Source organism: Anolis sagrei, chromosome 11 (genome assembly GCF_037176765.1).
Source record: "Anolis sagrei isolate rAnoSag1 chromosome 11, rAnoSag1.mat, whole genome shotgun sequence".
NCBI classification, from domain to species: Eukaryota; Metazoa; Chordata; class Lepidosauria; order Squamata; family Dactyloidae; genus Anolis; species Anolis sagrei.
Window position 1 is genome coordinate 9,051,220 of NC_090031.1, and position 17,104 is coordinate 9,068,323.

The 17,104-nt window shown below is 41.4% G+C and overlaps 1 protein-coding gene across 6 annotated transcripts in view; it reads right to left on the reverse strand.

Moving 5' to 3' along the window:
• Window positions 1-2,883: 2,883 nt before the first annotated feature.
• Window positions 2,884-17,104, reverse strand: part of CAMSAP1 (calmodulin regulated spectrin associated protein 1) — a 46,019-nt gene continuing 31,798 nt past the window's right edge. For all 6 annotated transcript variants that reach the window (XM_067471854.1, XM_067471851.1, XM_067471856.1 and 3 more), the window contains 8 exons: window positions 15,991-16,075; window positions 12,686-15,062; window positions 10,496-10,632; window positions 10,180-10,394; window positions 9,984-10,086; window positions 9,539-9,654; window positions 7,005-7,123; window positions 2,884-5,023 (listed from right to left, as the gene is read on the reverse strand). In XM_067471854.1, coding sequence (XP_067327955.1) covers window positions 4,721-5,023; window positions 7,005-7,123; window positions 9,539-9,654; window positions 9,984-10,086; window positions 10,180-10,394; window positions 10,496-10,632; window positions 12,686-15,062; window positions 15,991-16,075 — 3,455 coding nt within the window. In that variant the 3' untranslated portion in view covers window positions 2,884-4,720. The remainder of the gene's footprint in view (window positions 5,024-7,004; window positions 7,124-9,538; window positions 9,655-9,983; window positions 10,087-10,179; window positions 10,395-10,495; window positions 10,633-12,685; window positions 15,063-15,990; window positions 16,076-17,104) is intronic.

The following is a 17,104-nucleotide window of genomic DNA, read 5'->3' on the forward strand; positions in this document are numbered from 1 at the left end:
ATATGTTTATCTATTTTATTTTATATACAGGGTTAGTCAAAATGCATAGGCCAATAAGCCATTCAATTGAATGGCTTATTGGCCTATGCATTTTGACTAACCCTGTATTATTATATTTTATTATATATGTATTGTGGATTATGTTTTTATGCTTTTTAAACTCTATACTGTTGTTTGTTATAAGTTGTTGTAAACCGCGTTGAGTCGCTGGCTAGGCTGAGAAACGGCGGTATACAAGTATAGCAAATAAATAAAATAATAATATATATATATATATATATATATACATTTTTATATTTTAGTTTATTTTATATTATATATTTTATATGTTTATCTACTTTATTTTAAATATTTTTATATTTTATTATATATACATTTTTACATTTTAGTTTATTTTATATTATATATTTTATATGTTTATCTACTTTATTTTAAATATTTTTATATTTTATTATATATACATTTTTACATTTTAGTTTATTTTATATTATATATTTTATATGTTTATCTACTTTATTTTAAATATTTTTATATTTTATTATATATACATTTTTACATTTTAGTTTATTTTATATTATATATTTTATATGTTTATCTATTTTATTTTAAATATTTTTATATTTATATTTAATTATATATATTATATAATTCTATTATTTTATTTTTATATTTTTATATATTTTCTATTTTCTATTATATCTTTTTACATTTATATATTATATCTTATTATTTTCTATTATATAATTTATATATTATATATTCATATATTTTATATTTATATATTTTACGATATATATATATTTATATATATATATATACTAGGCTTGGGTAACAACAGAAAAATTTGTTTCTAAACTCGTTTCGTTTTTAGGGGGTCCATTGCATTTCGTTTTTTTAAAGAATTCTGAATTTTTTCTTTAAAAAAATTTGAAATTTCGTAAATTTCGAATTGATTCGTTAATGGGGGACGCGATTGCGCAATATGCTAAAAAAACCTCCAAATGGGACAGGGGGAACTTCTGAAGCTTCCCTCTCCCTCTGTTGTTGATTCTTGGTGTGATAAAACAAACAACAACTATATTATATTATTATATATTATATTATAATAATATTGTATTATATATTATTATATTATATATTATTACAGTATAATAATATTATTATAATATATTATATATATTATATTATATATTATTATAATATTATTATATTATATTATTATAATATTATATATATTATTATAATATTATATATTATATATTATTATTATATATTATATAATATATTATTATATTATATTATTGTATATTATATTATTATAATATATTGTATTATATATTATATATTATTATATTATATTACGAAAATAATTACGAAATAATTACGAAAATTGGAAAAATTGTTTCGATTCTTAATTACTCCTCACACTATTCCTGCATGGCTCAATATCGGATCGTAAGCTAATTTAAATACGAATTAATAACGAATTACGAAATTAACGAACGAAACCGCCCAAGCCTAATATATATGTATACAGTATATTTATAATTGTGTGTAACTTGCCCAACATAAAAAACTTTATGTACTGATGAAGTTTCTCGGGGTTAATCTGGCATGATGGGAGTTGTAGTTCACCCACAATGTGGTTCCTGGACAAAAAAAATGGTTGGGAATCACAGTTTTAAGGAAATTAAACACACTCAAGGACAAGAAGCACATCTGTAAAAAAAATCTGCAAAGAATGTGTGTGCATACGACAAAACAAAACAAAAAGGAAAGATGCATGGAATAATCGAAAAGAAAAATCCGTGGATGATCTTTATTAAATTTCAGTGCCTTCATAAAATAAATATGTCGTATAATATCAAACAGGGAGAAATAAAGCATGAAAAGCATGTAACAAAAAAAATAATAATAATACACTCATGACAGTATTTTAATACTTTGCATTTTTAGAAATAATAATAATAATAATAATAAAGCCATTTCCTTATATACATGGTAGCCAACTATGAAACAAAATGTACAGCTGACCTATATATATTTTCGTCCTGGGAGGGGAATGGGATCGAGGAGACTGCAACCGAAGACCTTCATTCTCTCTAGTGTTAAAGGACCCTATTTCTCGCCCCTTTCTATACAAAGGCTCAACTTCATTCCAATTATATTAGTATTATCAAAAAGTCCATTAAAGAGCCACACTGGGGTGCGGGTTAGCGCTCTTCTCGTCTAGTGTCGCAACAGGGAACGGATTCAAGTAACACTTCGAAGAAGTAGAAGCAAAACATGTGCAAACCAAGCTATATAGAACCCTAGAAAAAGGAAATTCCCCAGCAGCAAAAACATGACGCCTTTGGGATTGAATAGACTTTGGGTTGCTGTGAGTTTTCTGGGCTGTCTGTGTTTCAGTAGCATTCTCTCCTGACGTTTCGCCCACATCTATGGCTAACATCCTCAGAGGTTGGAAACTAGGCAAGTGGGGTTTGTTGGGAGGTGTTAGCTGGCCCTGATTGTTTCCTGATTGTTTCCTGTCTGGTATTCCCCTGTTGGAAACTGGGCAAGTGGGGTTTATATACCTGTGGAATGCCCAGGGTGGGAGAAAGAACTCTTATCCGTTGGAAATAGGTGTGAATGTTGCAGCTGACCATCTTGATTAGCACTGAATAGCTTTGCAGCTTCAAAGCCTGGCTGCTTGATTGGGGTATCCTTTGTTCTTACTTGCCTCAAACAGACAAGTGTTCTTTCTCCGACCATGGATATTATTCCACTTGGCTAGTTTCCAGACAGGAAACAATCAGGGCCAGCTAACACCTCCCAACAAAGGATTCCCCCAGGCAGGAAGCAGCCAGGATTTGAAGCTGCAAGGCTATTTAGTGCTAATCAAGGTTCACGTTTGCTCAAACAGACAAGTGTTCTTTCTCCAACCCTGGATATTATTCCACTTGGCTAGTTTCCAGACAGGAAACAATCAGGGCCAGCTAACACCTCCCAACAAAGGATTCCCCCAGGCAGGAAGCAGCCAGGATTTGAAGCTGCAATGCTATTCAGTGCTAATCATGGTTCACACTTGCCCCAAACAGTCAAATAGTTCTTTCTCCACCCTGGACATTATTCCACAGATATATCAACCTCACTCACTAAGTTTCCAACAGACCTCACAACTTCTGAGGAAACCTGCCATAGATGTGGGTGAAACGTCAGGAGAGAATGCTTCTGAAACAAGGCCATACAGCCTGGAAAATTCACAGCAACCTAGTGATTCTGGCCATGAAAATATACATATATATAGACCTTTTACTTGCTTTCTGGGGAAAGAGGTATATTTTGCAACATGATTCTCAATCCCGCCAGATTATTATGATTTTTATTTTTCGAAGGGGAAAAAGCACACAGCGTTAAAAGGTCTCAAACTCAAGATTTTTAATATTTCGAGATGGAAAAGAGGGAGAAGAAAAAGAAAAACCAAACGAGAACCAAACAAAGCCGTATCTGAGCCTTCCAAACAAATGCAGATCGGATTGCAAAAAAATTGCTAGTATACAGAAACTGTTTTGTTGTCTTACGTATTAGTATATATGTTTGCCCAGAAAGAAAGAGAAGAAATAGAAATGAGACATGCTCTGTTTTAGAGCATGCTTATCCAGCCACAAATACAAATAATAATAATAAAAATAGTACTTATTATTATTATTATTGTGATAATAATACAAATAATAATAATAATACATATTATTTTTATTATTATTATTATCATAATAATGAAAAGAAAAGAGAGACAGGACAAAGCGGAATTAACTTTCCAGGACATGATTCAAAAAGCGTTAGAATCGAATCGGTAATCATTATTAATAAGTGCATCGTTATACAGGAGTCGACGTACGTGCTCTGTGTGAAAAGGTCCCTCTATGACTAGAATCCATCGAAAAGACCCAAAAAGAAAAAGAAAAATATATATCACTCGAAACAGATTTTGACTTGCACTCCGTTCAATGTGCCTCAATGTCAACATTAGGGATTTTCCGGCAAGTAGCACCTGTTCGAACGCCTCTTTCGTGATTGTTTCTCCGAGAAGTGGTCGCCGGCCTTCCAAGTTTGCATAAGTCCTCCATTTAAAAAAAGAAGATTTAACATCTTTCAGTGCTTTGTAAAGACTCGATACTGTTAAGTAAACTTTTCGTTTTGAGCAGCAAAGGGCCGGATTCGGTTGTCGTTTCCTCCCGAAGTCAGAGCTCTGTGTTGGCAGTAGATACAGGACCAAGAGTTCGATTATATTGTTGTGGGGGTTGCGTTCTCCTTCCAATGAAGTCCTGATCTCGTTGTTCTCCCAAAGCAACTCTGAAATGGGTTTTGTTTTATTTGCGGGGAAAAGAAATGAAAAAATAATAATAATACGCTTCCAATTCGTACCGACAAAGAACTTCAAGTAAAAAAGGAAATCCATTGCTTGAGATCTTGCTACATGCACTTTTCCCACGCGTGAAAAGCCTCCGTAGTAAGCAACGAGTTGTAACAGCTATTTTGTTTTAGTCATCCATACAAAAACAAAAAAAAGTAAACCCAGACGTTGTTCCTTCATTCTCTCCTTGCATCCACGTTTTTTTTTAAGACACCTCTTTCTCTCTTTTTGGGGGGTTGGGAAAGGGGAGCACGAGAAGAAGGGGGTTCTCCTCCCCGGCGGCGAAACCAACAATTCAAGTCTCAATCTCTCCCCGCGACATCATCATTTGCGAGTCTGGGTCTTCTTTGGCACAGCGGGCCGCTTGGGCTGCCACAAGTGGTTGTGGATGGTGAGGGCGTCCACACTGACGGACATGGTCTTGGCCGGGATCAGGTTGAACTGCTTCCGGTCCGAGCTGTATTTGTACAGCTTGTCGATCATCTTCTTGGCGATGCTCTTTGGCCCCGTCCCGGTCAGCTTGTAGATCTCTTCGGTGTCCGGGTAGTAGCAGTAAAGTGCTCGGAACTGGCAGCCGGCGTCACGGAACAGGATGATGTAGTGGTTGGCGTCGCACTTCTCAAGCTCCTGGGGAAACGCAAAGAGGGAAACGGTTAGGGGATGAGAACTATTTCTTTATTTACAACAGGGGTCCTAAAAGCCCCCGGTGGCGCAGTGAGTTAAATCCCTGTGCCGGCAGGACTGCAGACCGACAGATTGCAGGCTTGAATCCTGGGAGAGCGCGGATGTTACACACCGAAGTTACACAGCGAAACTTCCCACACAGAACCCCTATGACCAATAGAAAATACTTAAGGCCATCCAGTCCAACTCCCTTCACCAGGGCAAGAAAGCATAATCAAATACGGTTTACCCACAAGCATAAAGAAATTACATATATTAGAAACCAACACTTTCTCATTACATTATTTTCCAGATCACCAGACTGGGCCATAGCAACGCCTGGCAGGGGATGGCTAGTATTATATATATTCTCAATGCTGAAATGAAGTTTTAAGGTACTGTGATTCCATGGTGGACAAAATTCTTATTTTGGGGAGCAAATCCCTTATGGGGTTACACTCCCCCTGGAATCCCAGGTCTGGGGGCCATCCTAGACTCTGCTTTAAACCTAGAAGCCCAGATGGCAAAGGTGATCAGCCTTTGCACGACTAAAGTTTGTGCACCAACTGCACCCTTTCCTGGAGACTCAGTGGTGCAGGCGTTGGGTTACATCCAAATTGGACTATCGCAACACGCTCTATATAGGCCTGCCCTTGAAGAGCATCTGGAAATTAGTTCATTCAGAGAACAGCAGGCCGACTTCTGACGGGTGCAAACTTGAGGGAGCGTATCACGCCTATCCTGAAGCAGCTCCATTCGTTGCCTGTCCAGTTCCAGGTTCAATTCAAGGTGCTGATCATCACCTATAAAGCCCTATATGGTTTTGGTCCAGCCTATCAGGAGCACCATGTCAGAAGCACTGTAGGGATACCAAGGTGCTTGTTTATAAAGCTATTGTCCTCCCAACCCTGCTATATGCTTGCAAGATGTGGACTGTCTGCAGACGTCACATGCAACTCCTGGAACGATTCCATCATCGCTGCCTCCGGAAAATAGTGCAAATCTCTTGAGAAGACAAGCGGACAAATGTCAGCGTGCTGGAAGAAGCAAAGACCACCAGCATTGACGCGATGGTCCTCCGCCATCAACTCCGCTGGACCGGCCATGTTGTCCGGATGCCTGACCACCGTCTCCCAAAGCAGTTGCTCTATTTTGAACTCAAGAACAGAAAATGGAATGTTGGTGGACAGGAAAAGAGATTGAAAGATGGGCTCAAAGCCAACCTTAAAAACTCCGGCATAAACACTGAGAACTGGGAAACTCTGGCCCATGAGTGCTCCAGCTAGAGGTCAGCTGTGACCAGCAGTGCTGTAGAATTTGAAGAGGCAAGAATGGAGGGTGAAAGAGAGAAACGTGCCAAGAGGAAGGTGCATCAAGCCAACCCTGACTGGGACTGCATCCCACCTGGAAACCAATGCCCTCACTGCGGAAGAAGATGCAGATCAAGAATAGGGCTCCACAGTCACCTACGGACCCACCTTGGAGGACCATCATCCTTGGACTACGAGGGATCGCCCTAAGTAAGTAAGTCAGAACTACCAAAAAATGACCTCAAAGTTGGCCTGTAAGGATGGAGTGGGGATCTGGATTACATTCAGGCAAAAATGCCCTCTCACACAAAGCCACTGGTACGGCAAATACATTCTTTCGGATAGCTATGCTTTACTGGGATCTAACACGAGGCAAAATAATAAGCAGTATTCTTTGCTTGACCCCAAATGCCCTTGCGTCAGTCGCAGATGTTGCAAACAGCTGCCCTGACAAGTCAGACTGCAATATGTCACACATCTGCAATCACTTCAGAACACAACACATTTTTTGTTGTGGTCAATGAGCAGCGCAATCACTTCATATTCTTCCGCTTGCTCCCAGACAATGCAGTACATAGGAAAGGCAAAGTGAATGAAACATCAGCAGGAATATATATATATATATATATACTTGCCTCCAATATGGAATTCTTGTGAGGCTCATTGACTTTTCCAGCAAGACAGCAGTGGGAGATGGCATTGTGGATGATTGGTTTGTTTGACTTGCTGCTGGGCTCTTTAAAGAGCTTCGGACCTAGGAAAGAGGTTTTAGACAAAGTAAGCAACTTCCTGATTTTATTACAACTTAAACAAGTCCAAAAAGAGGGGAAAATGCTGCAATAAGGGATGCAAGGTTACCAAAGGTCAATTGGAGACATCATTCAAATGGGATATAATATAAATAATATGAACCATCTACGACCTTTAGATCATCTGGGGAGGCCCTGCTATCGTTACCGCCTTCGTCACAAGTATGTTTGGTGGAGACAAGAGACAGAGCCTTCTGGGCAGTGGCTCCTCAGCTGTGGAACACCCTCCTTATAGATATTAGATCGCCCCCCTCCCTTTTTAACATCCTGGAAAAAAGTCAAGATGTGGCTTTTTGAACAAGCATTTCCAAATGCAGAGTAACTAACATAGGAAAATGGAACGACGACAAATGAGACCGGACAACTTTTTTAACAAGGAGACACTATGAATTAATATTTTATTGATATGTTTAATTTTTATTATATGTTATCTTTTAATTGTATTTATGATATTGTAAGCACTGAATTTTACCCTGTTAACTGCCTTGATTCGCCTACGGTACAAAAACAGTAAATAAAATAAATAAACTACCTATAAAATGCTTATACAGAGTTGGATCTAGACTTGATCTTAACTAAGAGCAGGACCACAGAACTCAATGGGACTCAACATAAATAGAAGAAGGCCTGCCTCAGGGGAGTGTGCTTGCTCCATCAATGTTTAACATTTGCACAAATGATCAACCACTGCCAGAAGGGACAGAGAGTTTCATCTATGCTGACGATCGTGTCATCACCACTCAAGCTGGGAGCTTTGAAATGGCTGAAAAGAAGCTCTCTGAAGCTTTAGGTGCTCTTACTGCCCATTACAGGGAAATCAGATGATTCCTAATTGTAGCAAAATTGCTACTCTATGTAAATTTTTGGTGTATAGCTCTATGTTTACATATGGCAGATAGGGAAGAATAGGCACAGACAGGGTAGCAACAGCAGAGACAGGATTCATTTGCATATGGAAGCCGATTGGTCATATGCAGATTAGCATAGGCCCAGGATTTGAAAAGGTTGCTAGGCCAAAATGACAGTTGGGAGGAGGAGGGCTAAACATTCCAAAGGGGCAGAGCCAAGGTTTTGAAAATAGGCAGTTAGAGAATCAAAAGGGGGGAGTTAGGAATTGCTGTTTGTGAGAAGAGTTAGGGATTCCTGTTTGTGAGAGTCAGTTAGGAACTTCCGTGAGAGAAAAGAGTTAGGAACTTCTGTTAGAAATAAGCAGTTATGAAGATGTGTTAAAGACTTCTGATATATAGAAGCAGTTAGTTAAATAGAGCACAAGTTTTAGGAACATAAAGAAAGCCAGTGGTGCTTTAGTCAGAATATAATTTCAGTCAAGAGTGTGTAAAGCAAGTAACATGTTTGTGAATGTGAAACATTGAAAGTCTACTTCAGAAAAGTAAACCAAGCATATTATACTGACTGTAAGCCTCAACAAAACACAAATGTAACCACAAGCGTTGGAGCCAGAAGTTATAAATAAACTGTGTTACTTTGTTATACAGAAGTGTGTCTCAGTGCTTGTACAAAGGTTAAACAGAACACAGAAAGTCTCAGCTAATATAAAAGAAGTAACTGAATCAGTATAAGAGCAAAGAGGTTTTCCTTAAATAAAGAAATAGTCTATCTCCCTCGCTACACTAATCTAGCTAAAACACAGACATCTGCTTTCCGCCTTAAGGACAGACAAGCATCTCAAGCTCTGAGGATTACCTGGGAAGGAATCCCACTGGAGCATTGCAGCACACCCAAATACCTGGGAGTTACCCTAGACCGGGCTCTGACTTATAAGAAGCACTGCCTGAATATCAAGCAAAAAGTGGGTGCTAAAAATAATATCTTACGAAAACTAACTGGCACAACCTGGGGATCACAACCAAACAAAGCGAAGACATTTGCCCTTGCGCTTTGCTACTCTGTTGCTGAGTACGCATGCCCAGTGTGGTACACATCTCACCACGTCAAAACAGTAGATGTGGCTCTTAATGAGACACGCCACATTATCACAGGATGTCTACGCCCAATGCTACTGGAAATATTATACTGTTTAGCCAGTATTGCACCACCTGACTGACATCTGCCGCAAAATAGCAGCATGTAATGAAAGGACCGAGGCATTGACATCTCCGGCCCATCCTCTGTTTGGATATCAGCCAGCACATCAATGCCTTAAATCAAGAAATAGCCTCCTATGACCTACAGAGATACTTGCAGGAACACCTCAGCAAGCACAGATTAAAGACCGCAACATCAGAGCCTGGTTCATATCAGCTCTGATATGTAGTTTAAATGATATGTAGTTTAAATTCACCTGAAATGGGTGCGATAAAAATGACACAAATAAATAAATAAATAAATATCACGTTTACCAGTATATTCTGCCACTGAAGCAATTGACGATGCTGTGGAGGTGTTTTCCCAGTCTCTCTCCATGTTTCGACTGGGGTTTCTGCTCAGGATGGGCAAGGATTCCATCGACTCCACTCTGTCGAGACAAACAACAGGGAGAGTGCATGAGATGCGCCAGATATTGGGCTAATGGGGGCACAGAACAATAGTTTTCTAGATACCAGCCCCACCAGCACCATTCCTGATTCTTGTCCTCCACCTGTTCCAAAAGCTCAAGAAGTAACAATGCCAACTACTATAGAAAATACTATTTTGTGCTTTTGAAGGCTTTCATGGCCAGAATCACTTGGTTGCTGTGAGTTTTCCAACCTGTCTAGCCATTTTCCAGAAGCATTCTCTCCTGACATTTCAATAAAAAAAATCCTAAGGGGAACCATTACAATCCCCAAATCCCATTTTTCTTACCGCTGTGATGGAGTTCCCCCAGAATGGACACTTTCAGGCTCTGTGGTTGCTGCCGATGCCAAGGACAGGCTGGAGCCCGACTGTGCGCTGCTGAGATTATCCGCTGGCAAAGAAGAAAAAGAAAAGTGAGAGGCTGCAAAAGAGAGCTAAGCCGCTTCCTTCCATCACCAAAATGGCTGCTGTTGCTGCTGCTTACGGGTTGTGGAACACTTTGTCCCTGAATCGCTGTAGGATTCCTCTCGATGAACAGACTTTGGCCTGGCCTTCTTGGGCTTGGGTTTGGGCTTGGGCTTCCCAAGGCCTTGTTCTTCCAAGATCTGCTGCTGCTTCCTTCTCAGATATTCTTGTTTGATGAGCTCTCTTCGGGCCTTCTCTTCCTCCTTCCGGATTCGGTCTTCTTCAGCTTTGCGGCTAAAAAGAAGGCCAACGAGAGCGTGTCATTCCCCCAGTTATCAAGGGTGAGCATTACAAAGTAGCCACCCTCTTCAAACAGGAAGTACTATTTCATTTACCGCACTTCGTCTCTCTTTTGCTCAACCTCGACCTCGAGTTGTAGTTTCCGAAGCCGTGTCTCTTCGGCTTTGCGCTGCTGCTTTAAGAGGAAGGCGGCACGTTTTTTTGCAAGTTCGTCTTCAGCTTTCTGCTCATCCTGCCAAATGGAAATTCAGGTAAGAAACAGTGCTCCTATGGTGGATGAAGAAATACTCCTACAGTTTTAAATCAGCCTAGGTAAAGGTTTTCCCCTGACATTAAGTCCAGTCGTGTCCGTCTCTGGGGGTTGGTGCTCATCTCCATTTCTAAGCTGAAGAGCCAGTGTTGTCCATAGACACCTCCAAGGTCATGTGGCCAGCATGACTGCATGGAGCACTGTTACCTTCCCACCGGAGCAGTACCTATTGATCTACTCACATTTAAATGTTTTTGAACCGCTATGGAAAGTGATTGTATACTTTGGAATCTGGTCTTTGCCTTTTTTTCTCAAGGGAAGAGAAAAGAGTGCGGTTTTGGAGTCATGTTCTTTTTGGCGTTTTTAGCATTTTAGAAGTTTTGGTGTTTTAGGAGTTTTGGAACTATGCGTTGACAGACTGCAGAGAAAGCAGGTGTTCTTCATAGCGGGAGAATGGAGAAATGAAAAATGTGGGACATTGCCTTTTGTGAGCTGCGCTCTTGCTCCTATGTATCCTGCTCTCCTATTGCCCTGTCCATACATTATGTTGGGCCTTTTCATGCAGCAAACTATCTAAAGAACTTGACAGTAGCCAAATACTGCTGCCTATTTTCCAAAGCAAGGTGCAATGTGTCTATACTGCTGCGTGGGAGATTTGCAGGTACTCCATACAATGAAAGACTCTGCCCATGTAACAAACAGGAAGTAGAGCGCATCTACCACATTCTACTGTCATGCAGTTTCTATGAACAGGCCCAAGCAGACAAGTTCAGTAAAATTTTATGTGAAGTTTCTACTTAGTGACAACCTTCACCACGTGACCTTGGCGGTTGCCAAGTTTCTTTCTGAGGCAGCCAGGATTAGACAATTCCCAATGTTAGACACAGGCTGAAAATCTTTTACCAATTTTTTTAGCCAACTTGTGTTTTAAGCAATTTTTAACTGCTCAAACAATGCTCAAACAATGCTCAAACTGTTGTAAATTTTATCCATCTGTGTGCCCAAGCAACTGGTTGTTCTTAATTCTCATTGCCTGTATACCTTGTGGCTGAAACACTCTGGCACGTCTTGTAGCATTTTACTAGGGCTGGGTAACCACGGAAAAAATTGTTTCTAAACTCGATTCGTTTTTAGGGGGGTTTTGCGTTTTGTTTTTTAAAAGAATTCCAATTTTTTTTAAAAAAAGTTTTAAATATACGAAATTTCGTAATATTACAAAACAATTACGAAACAATTTCGAAATAATTACGAATCGATTCGTAATGGCGGGCCGATTGCGCAATATGCTAAAAAACCCTCCAAATGGGACAGAGGGAATTTCTGAAGCTTCCCTCTCCCTCTGTTGTTGACTGTTGGTGTGATAATTTATTTTTTTATCACTGATAAAACAAACAACAACCCTAAAACTTGCACCAGATATACGGAAATAATTACGAAACAATTACGAAACAGTTTCGAAACAATTACGAATCGATTTCGAAACAATTACGAAACAATTACGAAATAAATTAAAAAATTCGTTTCGATTTTTAATTACTCCTGCATGGCTCAATATCGGATCGTAAGCTAATTTAAATACGAATTAATAACGAATTACGAAATTAACGAACGAAACCGCCCAACCCTACATTTTACCCTTGTTTTTAGCCAACATGTATTTTAAGCAGCTTTTACTGTTTTTAAATTTTATCCACTGGATGTTCTTAATCTCATTACCTGTATAACTTGTATGCTACAGTATAATAAGGGTCTCTGGACCATAATAAAATTTACCTAATCTAATATTTGGATGAATGAGGATGACTGAATGTGTAGGTGTGTGTGAATGCTGAGTAAAAATGTAATTCCCCTTTGTTTGTAAGCCAATATAGTAGGTTGTTGTGAATCCAATGTAGTTGCATAGAATGTCTGTTTGTCCAATGTCATTCCTTGTGTAAAAGTTCTGTCAAAGTTTGGATATACCCTCTCACACTGAAATTACAATAAAAAGAACCTATGCTTTAAAGTTATTGAAAAGTATTCGTGACACACTTACCTTAAAGAAAAAGCCAAGTCCTGATTTCTGGTCAATTTCACTGCCCTCTCCTTCCTCGTCCGGACCTCTTAAATCCGACAGGTCGACTTCAATAAGGCTACCTTTGCTTCTCTGGGGTTCCTCTGCTGAGACAGTCTCGTTTCCTGAGCCTTCCAACGAAGGAAGGCTAAACTCTTCCACATTGCTATTCACGTCTTTGATTGCTTCAGAGAGGATATTTGTGTCCTTGGGACTGGAGAAGGTAAATCCACCCCGCTGGTTGCTCTCATCACAGAGTCTGTAGCTCTCAAAAGAGAGCTTCTCCTGGGGAGTGGTACCGGGGGCCGAATTGTTTTCAACAGAAATTTCTGTTGGTGTCTTGGCCATATTGCTTGACGGGAACTGTCTTAAGTGGGGCAGGGTGTCAACGCTGGGAGTCGGGGTCTTGATGCGTGCAGTGGTTTGCTGGCGCTCCTTGACCACTTTGAGTTCGGACGGCCGCCCGGAGCGTGAGCTCCGTCCTTGACCGAGCCGCGGCGGTTTACGAAGGCTGCTCATCCCAGTCGGGGAGAGGGGCTCCACAAAATGAACGGGGGCTCTGATCTTTTGGTCTTGAGAGCCGCCTCGTGACGACGGCGGCATCGTCGGAGCCTTCATCAGAAGCTCCTGCTGCTGAGAAATCTTGAGAATCGCCTGCTGGAGGGTGCTAATGGTTTCATTCAGCTTTTCGATGGAGAGGTCGCACTCGTTGACGTCCGATGAGTCGATGCTCTCCTCCAGAAGCGCCGCGGAGATCATTTTGCTCTTCTCGATTTCGTGCAGGGTGGGCTCTTTCGGATTGTTCTGCTCCACAAAGGCAACCGTTTCCTGAGTTTTCACTTTGGCGGCTTCGAGGCTGTCCAGTGAGTCATCGCCCCCTTCGTCTCTCATGAAGAACGCCTCCGATTTAGAGCTCAAAGAAGTGTCGTCCAAACCTTCCCCGTTGTGCCGCGAGTATTCTTTTGTGAAGTGTTCTGGTTTAAGCGGCTGGGAAACATCGGCGCCTTTCCCTTTCTTCACCACGTGGAGGAAAGCTGCCTTGCCTAGTTTTAGCCGCTGCCGGGCAGATAAGGTCTCCATCTTCTTCTTCTGGGCCTCGATCGCTCTCCGCTTCTCCTCCAGCTGCATGTGAAGCTGGACCAGTTCGGATGCCAACAGATTAACATTATCTTTACTCTGCCGGTTGGGGCTTTGCTCCCGCTTCTGCTTCCATGTGGTTAGTGGAGCCGGGCAACACTCTGACCCATCCGGGGTGGTCTTCTGTGAGCTACTTGTGCTGGATTTAGTTTCGTAACTGTTCAACCGGTGGAGCTTCCGTTCTGCAAAGCTCGTCATCCTGGCACTCCCGCTGGTCATGGAGACGCTGCTCACCTGAGAGATCGTACTCAGGCACGGGCTGGACCGCCCGCTGCCGTCATCTTTGTCTTCGTGTTCCTTGACTTTCATGTCTTCTTGCAACTTTGCCGATTCCTCCTCTCCTATATACTTGGCAATTATCGGGTGATCGTCGACCATTAAATCCTGCTCAGCTTCCTCCATGTCTAGTATGTCTGAGTCAGAGTCCTGCCTGACCATTGTCCACGTGCTTTCCGTTGCGTAGGAATCGGGGGTCTTGACATAGCTAGTCACCGCATCCTCCTCCGTTTTGGCAGCGTGAAGGAAGAACCCTCCAAAGGACTGGTCTCGCGTCGAAGGCTCCAAACTACTACTTGCCTGCGGTCGAAAGGTTTCTGGCCTGAGCTCCAAGTGCAATGCTGGATCTGCCGAGATGGAACTTGCGGGTGTTGTTAGCTCAGGACTGGGAGTTAGATTAAAAGTCCTATTAAGGTTGTGGTCTCCATGATTGCCGTTGGTTTTCTTACGCACCGTATGCCCTTCAATCAGTCTCTTCGCTCCAAAGCCTCTCATCTTCCCTTCCCCGCACTCATCCTCTTTATTGGTGATCTGTTTCTCCTTCGCCGGCCGTAGAACAGCAGGCATTAAAGGCTCGAGGAAAAAGCTCTCCGGTTTACTTTCGGAGGTTTCGCCTTTCTGGGCCCACGCGGTGGCCACTCCCCCCGGCGATCGGGCTGGCACGCTTTGAAGCTCAAGGCTGCCCTGGTTCGGCACCGTGTCTGGGCGAATGATTGCAATCAGTTCCTCATCCTCGTCTTCGATCTCAACGTTGCTCAGCAAGCTCCTCCCGCTGCTTTTCGGCGGCATGGACTGAGGATGCTGCTTCGGAGTGATGTTGATAATGTTTGAAGCCAGACTGTCTTTGCTGATTGACCTGGCCAAGCTAATGCTATCGCCGGAGCTGGGATCTGCGTCGCTGCTTGCAGCGTGATGGAGAACAAACGGCGTTGGTTGAGAAAGAGGCCTGGAAAAGACAAACGGCTATTAGTGTGGTTTTTTTTTTTAATTATTGTTATCTGCTAGATATTTATACCAAGTTTTTATATCCTATTTTTTGTGGTCCTTCCAGCCCAGAGCGACTGAGGCTTTGATTGCCTCTATCACTGTGTTTCTCAACCTGGGGGTCAGGACCCCTGGGGGGGATGTGAGGGGGTGTCAGAGGGGTCACCAAAAACCATCAGAAAACACAGTATTTTCTGTTGGTCACGGGGGTTGTGTGTGGGAAGTTTGGCCCAATTCTGTCATTGGAGGGATTCAAGGGGCTCTTCGATCATCTCGGGAGGCCCTGCTCTCGCTCCCGCCCCTTTTGCAGGCGCAATTGGTGGGGACGAGGGAGAGGCCCTTTTCTGTGGTGCCCCCCCCCCCCCCGACTCTGGAACTCAGTCCTCAAGTACTAGATACATCCTACCTACCTACCTCTGTACATGCCCAGCGTTTATTTTTAAAATGTTAAACTATTACATCTGGCCCGGCCATAGATTTTTAAACTCTTGCGTGTTATTCTCTATATGTTGAGTTCTATTAATTGTATTGCTTTATTTGCTTATTGCTTGTTTTTATTGATGTGTTGTTGGGCTTGGCCTCATGTTAGCTGCTCCGAGTCCCCTTGGGGAGATGGTGGCAGGGTATAAATAAAGGTATTATTATTATTATTATTATTATTATTATTAGCAAAACTCAAGTTATGGAAGTAGCCATGAAAATAATGTTATGGTTGGGGGTCGTCACAACATGAGGAACTGTATTAAGGGGTTGCAACATTAGGAAGGCTGAGTAACACTGCTCTAGGGAGTATGATTCTATTATATAAGCCTTACTTTCCATCTTCCCATTCAAAGTTATACAACATTTCTGAGATTTAAAATTCAGCTTCCCCACAAAATACACATTACCTTTGCTTCTTTTCTGGCCACGCGAGAATTGAATCCCGGGGCTGCCCATCCACTCGAGTCAATGAATTGGAACGGTTCCGCTGGCCTAAAAAAAAGTTTTTAAAATTACTTTGTTTTAAATATTTTAAAGCTTGCCCTGCTAAAATGTGTCCTAAACAAGACTTCACCAGGTGAGGGCAGTATAGTGAGTGCTTTAGTAAGGAGTTCAAGCTAATGTCTAATGGCAAATACAAGACTGAATTTACCCTAGTATTTCCGGTAAGGACTATAAATGGGCAAAGTCTTGATATACTGAGCTAAGTACAGTTGGAGTTGATATTCCTCACTCTAATGCACGGCAAAATTTGTCACTCAAATAAACAATTTGGAAAGAATGGTTAAGAAAAATTTTGCATCTGTAACACAGTAAGTAACAGTCTTGAAGAATTTTGTTATTTAAATGCTTTAAATCAGGGGTTCTCAAACTAAGGCCCGTGGGCCGGATGTGGCCCTCCAAGGTCATTTACTCGGCCCCTGGTCTAAACTTTAGACTTAGGGTCACTCCAAGTCTGAAACAACTTCAGGTCACAAAACAACAACAACAACAACAACAACCTGAATTAATTTGACTATCTGATCAGCCAAAAACAGACCCACCATTCCCACTGAAATACTGGTAAGTTTATGTTGATTAAAATTGTTCATCATCATCAGTACAAATAATATATCTGCAGTGTGCATAGGAATTTGTCTATGTTTTTCTCAAAATATAGTCCACCCTCCCCCCCCCCCAACAATCTGAGGGACAGTGAACCAGCCCTCTGCTTTAAACGTTTGAGGACCCCTGCTTTAAATAAACAAACAAATAAATAAAAATGTTGGGCTGTTGTAGGCTTTTCCGGGCTATATGGCCATGTTCTAGAGGCATTTTCTTCTGACGTTTCGCCTGCATCTATAGCAAGCATCCTCAGAGGAAGTAACCTCACTACCTCTGAGGATGCTTGCCATAGATGCAGGCGAAACATCAGGAGAAAATGCCTCTAGAACATGGCCATATAGCCCGGAAAAACCTACAACAACCCAGTAATTCCGGTCATGAAAGCCTTCGACAATACAAATAAAAATGTTGTCTCTA